Source organism: Candoia aspera, chromosome 7 (genome assembly GCF_035149785.1).
Source record: "Candoia aspera isolate rCanAsp1 chromosome 7, rCanAsp1.hap2, whole genome shotgun sequence".
NCBI classification, from domain to species: domain Eukaryota; kingdom Metazoa; phylum Chordata; class Lepidosauria; order Squamata; family Boidae; genus Candoia; species Candoia aspera.
In genome coordinates this window covers 36,011,902-36,021,818 of record NC_086159.1, presented here as the reverse complement: position 1 = coordinate 36,021,818, position 9,917 = coordinate 36,011,902, and the positions used below count along the sequence as shown (strand labels likewise).

Sequence of the window (9,917 nt, the reverse complement as noted above, 5' to 3'; positions counted from 1 at the left end):
GCGTTCTATTTATCATTATTTTTAGTTAAAAAGATAATGCTGTACTATGGCTTTCTCTACTGTGGCTCAAAAACATTTGCTTGGGCTTGTGTGCTCTTCATCAACGGACTTCCATCTAGAAAGTTTAGATAAGCATTATTTCAATCCTCCCGTTGCTTTCTCACCTGTGTCCTGCTCATAAGGATTTGCCTGTAATAAATATTTTAAGAGTGTTTCACAGTGTAAGGCTTTAGAACCAATAACAAAGCCAAATACATAGCTCTGGTTTGGCTGTAATGCATTTACCCACCAAATATTTCTTTTCCCCACTAATTTTTAACACTGAATTCTGGAGCTGAGTGCTATGTTCGGGAAAATCTAGAAAAAGGACAGAAAAGAATTACTCCTATGCCCTATTAGTCGGGAAGATACTTTGGCATATACGACTGAAAATCCCACTTATAGAAGCAACTTTTGGAGCCGCATGCAATTCTTAAATGAAAAACGCTGCTTCGCATTTCTTACACGAGGTGGGAAGGCAAACATTCCTCTGTCATGAGCCCACTGGACGATCATGCCATGGACAAAGACTTGGGCTACCTCCGCCACGCCTGTACTTTGAAACGCCGGAACGCCACACCAGGAACGCCGAAAGCGCCCTACGCCCTCGCCCGGCAAGACAAAGAAGCGCGAGCGCCTGCCCCTCCCTTTGCTTCCTCCCCTCGAGACCTTCCTGCCTCCGCCTCCCCCGCGCTCGCTCGGCCTGTTGGCCTGTCTCCTAGCAACCGCCCGCGTGCCGCCGCTCGGGCAGAAGGACCGAAAGCGGAGGGAGCCCTATGTCTGAGCTTCCCAAAAGCCCGGCGCTATGCCCGACTCTGCCTCCCCCGGCTCCCGCCATTTTCTATGGCTCCGTGGATCCGAGAAACCCGGTGGTTCACCGATTCGAGACCGAGCTGAGCGACTGCCTGAGCTTCCTCAAGCGGAAGCGGGAAACGGGGGGCGCGAGCTCCAGGAATCAGGAGCTGCACAGGCGAGGGTAAAGCGGGGAGGGACCTCCTGGTTCTTATCCCCACTCTGTCCAGCGCGCCCAAAGCCCTTCGCGCTACTCCCTCCTTTTCCGTCCTTCTGTGTAGCAATTTCTTATTACTGCGTGGATTCAATGTAATTCATCTGCATTTGTATTTTACTTAATGTCCGACTATGTGGCAGCACCGAGCCTGTTATGGCTGCTGTCGAAAAGCTGAGTAGGGTCGGACCTCGTTACTGTGGTATTCGGGTGGGAAAGTACCAAATAATTCGGGTGGGAAAGTACCAGGGCTCTCAGCTACCCTGGAAAGACGAAAAACCTCCTGGAAAAAGGCAGTAGCAAACCCGTTTATTGTTCCCAAGAAAACAACACGTTTAGGTAAACATCAGGAGTCCAGGATGAGTCTAGGGAGACTTTACCACTATGGAAAACAATTCTGATAATGTAATAAGTTTCCATTTTCCCTCCTCTCAGGGTCCCCTGCCTTGAATACTTAGGCAGTAAGAGGAGTTTATCAAATGATGTTTCTCCCATCAGTGCATCTCCATTCTGGAGAAATGCTGCTTTGGTGGAGTCTGTTGTGAAGCTGTTAAAAGGCAGAGGAATTTTACAAGGGGCGGATGGAAGAGAGATAATTTGATTTTTTATTAAAATTAATTTATTTGATTACTGCATTCAGTAGAGTTACCAAAGTCACACTAGGTATTTCTTTTAAGGTTTGGCTGTATTTGCACATGAAGATGTATATAGTTTCCACAATAATTTCAGTTGTATTTTATTTTCCACATCTGCTGTTGAGTAACAAGTAGACTGTTAGTTTTTAGAAGGTGGATTCTTCATAGAAGTTGCAGACCACAGACTGGAATGCTTTCCTGGTATAAACTGTAAAAATATACAAAATAATTGAATTAGGTGAATTAACGAATTGTAATAATACTACAAGGACTTCATGCAAATAACTTGGGCAGTTGATAAGCTTATTTTTGTGAAGCCAATGAGGAATGAGATCACAGAATATCAGGTCTCCTGCTTATGGTTTACAGAGTTTTGTTTTTTCTACATCTTCTTTGAACTTCTCCCATGACATTCCGTTCATGCTAGTTGTTTGTTCATATTAGTAGCTTTTGCATGAATAAGCTGGTTGGAATAACATTTGCATCAAATGTCAGAGTATACAAAACCAGCAGAATGAAATGGATATCTAACAGCTTCTTTTTGTATTCAGTCCTTTTACTTTAGGAGTTGTAGTAATTGGCTTATAGAAAAAATGTGTAAACTTTTAGAAGTAGAAGAGAAAATTGTGGAAGCCTGTTCTAAAATAGCCATAAACTGTTGGGAATTATTGTCCAGCAGATACAGATGTTGCTAGGTTGAGAAAGACTGTCTTACAGCTCTCAAAAAGCATTCAGCACTCCATTGCTGAGTAGATATTTGCAATAATGCTGTTAGTAAGGATGGGCAAATCTCTCAATTTCTTTTCCTCCAACATGCAGTTAATTTTTCATCCCATTTATTATTATTATTTTTTAAAAACTTGATAAAGTCGTATTGAAAAAAGCCAGTGAAGAAAAAATAATTCTTACCAAATCCCTACTCAGTGGTCACCATGCAAGCCTGAGTTGCATACCTCAGCTGCTAGTACATCCTGCAGTTTAAAGAATATGGTCCTGCATTTGAAATGTTGAAAACTATAGAATCGTTGTCTTATGGCATCACATATTCTCCCCTTTAGCATTGTATTTTCCTTCTAGCAAAAATATTTGCTTAAGTAATTGCATCTGTTGCTAAAGGGAAACACAATATCGCTTTGCTCCGGCTGTAGTCCTTGGAACTTTCAGCTATATTAGCAAGGTGAAAACTTCTGTTTGCTACCTGAACAGGGTGAAAAATAATAGAGACCTTTATCAGAACATTAACAAAAATGAAATTAGACTAATGGGAGAGATAACATTATTTCCAGTACCATTTCCTTTTTGCCTTTGACAACTGTCATCTGGTTAAAGAGTCACTTATTTTAAGTTTATAGAGTGGATGTTCCTCGGATAACTTGCAGTTTTCTCCCGTTTTTATATTATCCATTTTTATATTACAGTTTATTCATTAGTTTATGCATTTAAAAAACTTATATGACCACCTACCTCACACAGTGGTCTTAGACAGCTCACAGCAACCAAAAACAGCAACAACATAAAAACGTACCATCCCACCAAGGTGCCAGAACCCTCTGAGTTAACCCCATCCTAGCCCAATGCATTGGGGAAAAGCAACATTTTCATGGCCTTCTGGAAAGCTAAAGGGTAGCTCCTCCCCCCCACATTTCAGGTGGGAGGCTATTCCAAAGAGCCAGGGTGGCTACAGAGAAGTCATGCTTCTGAGGTCCCACTAGGTGACATTTGAGGGAAGGGATCTGGAGCCTGCCCACCCTATCTAACCTAGTAGAATGGGCAGATATCCTCAGGGAGAGGCAGTTCCACAAATAACCTGACCCTGTGCCATGTAGGACTTTAAAGGTGATAACCAACAGCTTGAACTGTACCTGGCAAGCAACTGGAAGCCTGTTCAACTCACACAACAGTGGTATCAGATGGTGAACTGCAGAGTGCCCAGAATAGCACGTGCAGCTATAGCTTCACGGTTGCTTTCAAAGGTAGTCCCATGTAGAGCATGTTGCAGTAATTCAATTGGGAACTGACGTTGCATGTTTTTATTATTCTCTTTTAATCCTTGTTTTCTGCTTCCTGGTTTGGTTTAATCTTTATGTGATGCACATCAACATAAAACAGTATCTGTTTTGATTTTAGGGTTCCAGCAGTATGTTTGTGTTGGATCTGATTACTTCTGATATTTTTTTTTCAGCTTTTGTTATTATTCTAGCCCAATAAGATTTCCACATTGTAATCTATTATTTACTTACATCTCAAGAAGGTTTTATGGAAATAGTATTTTTGTATTTCATGGTGTCTAAAACTCTAAGAACAATATATCAAACTATATATTTTAATAGATTAAACCATTTCAGATATCTTACGATAAAAGTTACAGTTATTTATTATTTTTTTGGTCTTTGAGTCAGAGTTGACTGCTGGTGACTGCCTGGACTAGTCCCTGCAGTTTTCTTGGCAAGGTTTTTCAGAAGTGGTGTGCCACTGCCTGCTTCCTAAGGCTGAGAGAAAGTGACTAGGCCAAGGTCATCCAGCTGGCTTTGTGTCTCAGGTAGGAGTAGAACTCACAGTCTCTTGGTTTCTAGCTTGATGCCTTAGCCACTACATCAAACTGGTATTAATATTTATGACTTAGGGACCTGTTACTTTATAAATATTTATGTTAAGTTTTCATTCTTGGCAAACTTAGGGAATCCAAGAGAATATAGCACTATGATCATACTGCCATTCTAAAAATATTAACCAGACAAGATTATTACTGTATCTCAATAAGTGATTTTCTGTGGTGATTTTTATTTAGAGCCACTTCTTTGTTTAATATCTGGAACAACTACAGACCTCGACTCCCGGATTGGTATTACAATGAAACACTTGTGAAAGTTGGTGATCAGCTTATGGAAATGAAAGTAAGCAGTGATTCTAATGAATCACTTTTATCAAATTTCCCTTACCTGTGTGAGTGTTCTACTCCAATATTTGTATGACTGTTTATCAACTTTTGCAAAATAATGCTTAGTATATAATATTTCATTTTCAGTTGGGTGAATCTTTAAAATTTTACATAGCAGGAATTGGGAGAGGCAGTCAGGACTGGGCTGTGAAGGGAGGGAGATTTTATTGAATGTCAGGAACTCTGAAACAGGTGGGAGTAATGGCAGAAGGCTGTAAGAGGGAATTGACAAAAATTACTGTATTTCACCCCATTTCTTCAAACAGTGCTTCCACAGATCTTGGTCTTTTCTCTGAAAGGAATGAGCCCTTTCATTCTCAGAAACAAAACTCCAGATCTAGTCCAACATATGTAATGCCGAGCATTTTAAGTGTTAATTTCAGCAACTGTACTATCTTAACTATTTTGATTGAAATAGTTTTGAATTTGAAATAATTTCACACCGTACTGCGTTCTCTCAGCATTTTATAATTCTGAGGCTAATTTAATAAGCCTAGCCTTGTGCGATGTGCATCTTGCAGAATTACCACATGCTTTTGTATTCCCAATCTTGAGCCTGGTGTCATTGATTCTGTTTACAGGTAGTCTTTGACCTACTACCGTTTGTTCAGTGACCATTCAAAGTTTTGATGGCATTGAATGAATGGTGGTTACAACTGGTTCTCGGCGTTCTGGCTGTCCCAGCATCCTCGCAGTCACATGATTGTGATCTGGGCACTTGGCAACTGGTTCACACTTATGACCGGTTGCAGTGCCTCACAGTCATGTGATCACCATTTGCAACCTTCCCTGCTGGCTTCCCTAGAAGGTCAATGGGGAAGCTGGCAGGGAAGGTCACAAATTGCTGGGGTGTCTCCCCCACCTGTGCAAGCTCCCCTAGCCCCTCTGAGCTTGTGCCACACTGGCAACTCATGTACCCCTGTGCACCCTTGTTTACCCTCTCTGACCTGCGCTGCACCCCTGCACACCCTCCACAACCGGCGTCACACCCTCACACACCCTCCCTGACCCTCGCCACACCTCTCACATACCCCCTCACGCAGTCTCCCTGACCCACGCTGCACCCTCACACACCTTCACAACCCACACTGTGCCTCTTGTGCACCCCTTCACACTGTTGCACACCCTCTCTGGCCCATGCCATGCCTCTAACGCACCCCCTTATGCACCCTCCCTGACTCATGCTGTATCTCTTGTGCATCCCCTTGCACCCTCCCCTACCCTTGCTGCACCTCTCATGTACCACCTCGCACCCTCATGTGCCCTCTCTGATTGTCGCCATGCTTCCTCTGCAACCCTGCACACCTCCTTGCTCCTTTCCCCACCCGATGGCAGCCACTTATCTGTCTGCAGGCCTGGGACTTACAACTTCCTGCCTGTTCCCCCATTATTGTGGGGAGCCAGCAGGAAGTTGCCTTGCCTAATGACATGGGATTTGGTTAATGACGGTAGCTGGGACTTCAGGGATTGCCATCACTAAGCAATATTGTTGCGCTTTATGACCGCATCGCTTAGCGATGGAAATTCTGGTTCCAATTACCATTATAAGTTGAGGACTACCTGTATATATTTAATATTATTTAAAGTTGCTTATATTATTCTATTGCTGTTTTAAAATCTATTGATTTTTCCTGCTGTTATATTTATGTTTTTATTCATATTTATTTTTTGATATTTAATACAGATTTGTATGAACTCAGTTTCAGAGTGTTTACTTAAGAAAGGGAGATTCACCTCATGAATTAATCATTTTTATTTATTTTTATTTATTAATTCAAATTTATTAGCCACCCAAATCCAGTGGACTCATAAAGCTGCAGTCCAGCTCTTGTAAAAAATTAAGCAAATTAATAGCTATTAGTCATGATAATAATTATCTTCAATATTAGAGGTATTATGCCTCTTAGTGTGTCTATGCTTTACCCTAAGCCATAATTTGGTTTAACTATGTTTTGCTAAATAAGCCTGAATGGTTGGGTTTACACAGCACCAAGTCATACATTATAAACCACTTAAACATAGTTCACACAATATACTGAACACAATATAATGAACCATATGATAGCTAGTACTGTGTATGAAGTCAACCAGTATCAGTTGCTATGAAATACTAGCAGTAGGGCTAATTTTGCTAATTTTGTCTGTATTAATGTTTCTTCTTTTCAATGAAAGTGTTTTAAAAAGATTACTTGGGACTGTTCTTACTTGGAATAAAGAAGAACTTACCTTTAAAACCACTAAATAAATAGCAAATTAGCACAAAGTCTTTTGTATTTTATCAGCTGCACTAATCAGTTTGCTTTCCTCTCTAGCTTATGATACTTGCTTACTTGAAAATGGATTCCAGTGGATTCAGTTGTTATATATGGTTATTGAACTTTAAATGGTTAAATTTGAATATTCAATAAGCATGTATAACAACTGAATTCACTGGAATTCATTTTCAAGTAAGCAAGTATTATAATTATTAGATTTTTATCCACCTTTTTATATACTGTATAACTCAAGTCTCTTTTACAATTTTATGGAAAATAAAAATGCAGATATATGTGAAAAACATTTTTTTTCTTTCCAGGAATATAAGCTAGCACTTTTGTATTGCTATGAGCAGTATCTTCAACAAGTTAGTGGTATAAATATAAACAAACATGGATTAGATATGCATCAATTGAAGTCTAATTTTTTCCCAAATGGATTTAGAGATCAAAGTGCTACACGTACAGTGAGTATATAAAAGAAACATTTACAACAGCTGTTATGTTATTTAATGTTTTCATAATTTGGCATTAGTCAGGCTTCATGAAATAGCCAATAAATATGGTCTATATTACATTCCAAATGCAATAAGTGATTTTTCTCAAGATGATTACACTTATCCCATTCTAGAAACAAGCTTAGAGAAATGAGAGAAGAAAGTCAATATAATTCTAATGTCTTCTTTCTAAAGTCCATTCATGAATTGTGAGAACAAAGTATCGGAAATGTAATTTTCTCTTTCCCTCCCTTAGTTAATTTCTGGATTTTATAGCAACGTATCTTTGATTACAAGTAGTCCTCATTTAGTAACCACAATTGGGATCAGCAACTCAGTTGCTAAGTGATGTGGTTAATAAGTGGAAAATCATGTGATCATAACTGAGCTTATGATTTTACTTCAGCTTTCCTTTTTCCTCACTCCCTCGCCCTTTGGAACGCTCACCCCAGTGCTGTGATAATTAGCAGGAAGGGACTTAATGTTTGAATTTACATTCATTGGAGAGGAAGGGATTACAAGAGAGTAAACAGACACACAATGCAGAATACACATTAAAAGGAATGCTCTAGCACTGGCTGTTTGCCTAGTGTGTAGCTGGGAAAACAGCCGGTGCTAGCGCATTCCTTCTGATGTGTATTCCCCATTGTGTGCCTGCTTGCTCTCTTGTAATCCCTTCCTCTCCAATCTCTCCACTCCGCAATGGAGGAAATGAAAAAAAACAGTCAGGCACTGGAAAGATTGCCTAAAGAAATTGCTTGTTTAAGCAATCTCTCTGCTCTGCGAGGAGGGGAAAAAAAGAAAAAAAAAACGGGTTAGGCACAGCAATGTGCTAACTGGCTGTTATGGCAAACACATGACTGACAGGGACACACTGTGAAGATTGTAAATGTGCACCTTGGTTTGCAAAGTTATTTTTTTCAGCACCAGTGTAACTTCAAATTGTTACTGCACAAGGCAGTTGGCAAGTGAGGTCTACCTGTAATTGCACTTTCTTCCCTACAATTATTTGTCTCCATATATTTTTTATATATTAGAGCTTACATTCCAACAGAAAAGAGCAAGTGCTCAGAATTCATGAGTGTCTTTTTTATTTAATAGATCCATTACAATCAGGTTTTTGGCCAGGATATAGTTCTGACATTGCTTTGGTCACCTTCCTGGGTGAGCATCACCAGACGTTGGAGGGGAAAGTGAGGGCCTCCCAATTCTTCTAGACCTCAATACCATCAGCCATGGCTTTCTTCTGGACCACCAGCATGATTAAACTTGGAAGGGCAGGACTGTTTTACAATGGTTCCTGTCTTTCCAATCAAACTGAGTCCGGTAGATAGTGCTGACCAATTACAGTAGGACACCAGGGTTATTGATTTGTGGTGCCAACACTGGGAGAAGTCATCCAAAGTTCTTTACTATCTGAAGACCCCAATTCTATAGCTCCTTACCACCCAATTCCAAGGAAGTTGTTGATCTCCTTATTCATTGGCCACGTATTTCAATTTAGCAGTTTATTTAAAAATAGCCTCTGCTAATGGAGTATGCTGCAGCTTCAAAACATACTATGAAAGAATATTCTATATATATTTCCCTAATCTACCCTTCTATTTTTGTTGGTTCATGCCATCTACTGTATTATTGATGCCAGAAGGTATACGGTGGCCATATTTTCTAAATTAGAAAGGACTATCAAAGGACAGTCTGCTGTTTGAAGGCCTTTTGTGTGATAGACTTAACTGATCCAAGTAAAGTTTTAAAGATGAAAACTACTGGGTGTTCCCATCAGTAGTTAGCATATGGACAGGCATGCAGTTATTGATCATAGTACAGGTGGTCCTCACTTACCAACCACTCGTTCAGCTACTGTTCAAAGTTGCAACGGTGCTGAATGAGTGGTACTTACGACTTATTCTCGGAGTTCCAGCCATCGCAGCGTCCCCGTGGTCACATGATTGCAATTCAGGTGCTTGGCAACCGGCTTGCACTTACGATGGTTGCAGAGTCCCATGGTCAAGTGACTGTCATTTGCGACCTTCCCTGCCAGCTTCCCATAAGCAAAGTCAATGGGGAGGCCAGCAGGGAAGGTTGCAAGTTGCTCTGGTAAGTCCCCCCGCTTTCTTGCACTCGTGCCCCGCCACCCCCTCCACCCCCTGCCTTCCTGCACACTCACCCTGCCGTGCTATCCACCCCCTGGCCATCCATCCCCCAGCATTCCTGCAGGTGTGCCCTGGCGCACCATCCATCCCCCAGTCTTCCTGCTCTCACTCTACGCTGCAGCACTCTCCTCCCTCAGCCTCCCTCAACTTGCACACGGCCTGCGCCGGCCTTCCCAGGGTCTCCCCTGGCCTTCCCCAGCCCCTATGGCATCCTCCACCCCTTGTAGCACCCCTACTCTCCTTACCTGGAACTCCTGCCGCTTCCCAATTAACCACCAGCACATCTTGGGGTTATGGTAGCAACCAGGACTGCTGGGATTGTTGTTGCTAAGCAATGCAGTCACGTGCCATTGTGCTTTACGACCATATTGCTTAGTATCGGCAATCCTGGTCC

The 9,917-nt window shown here is 41.4% G+C and overlaps 1 protein-coding gene across 1 annotated transcript in view; it reads left to right on the top strand.

The window, feature by feature from the left end:
• The first annotated feature begins 815 nt into the window (after positions 1-815).
• CFAP54 (cilia and flagella associated protein 54) overlaps positions 816-9,917 on the top strand; it is a 165,989-nt gene continuing 156,887 nt past the window's right edge. Inside the window, exons 1-3 of the mRNA XM_063309328.1 lie at positions 816-1,015; positions 4,469-4,574; positions 7,194-7,340. Coding sequence (XP_063165398.1) covers positions 816-1,015; positions 4,469-4,574; positions 7,194-7,340 — 453 coding nt within the window. The remainder of the gene's footprint in view (positions 1,016-4,468; positions 4,575-7,193; positions 7,341-9,917) is intronic.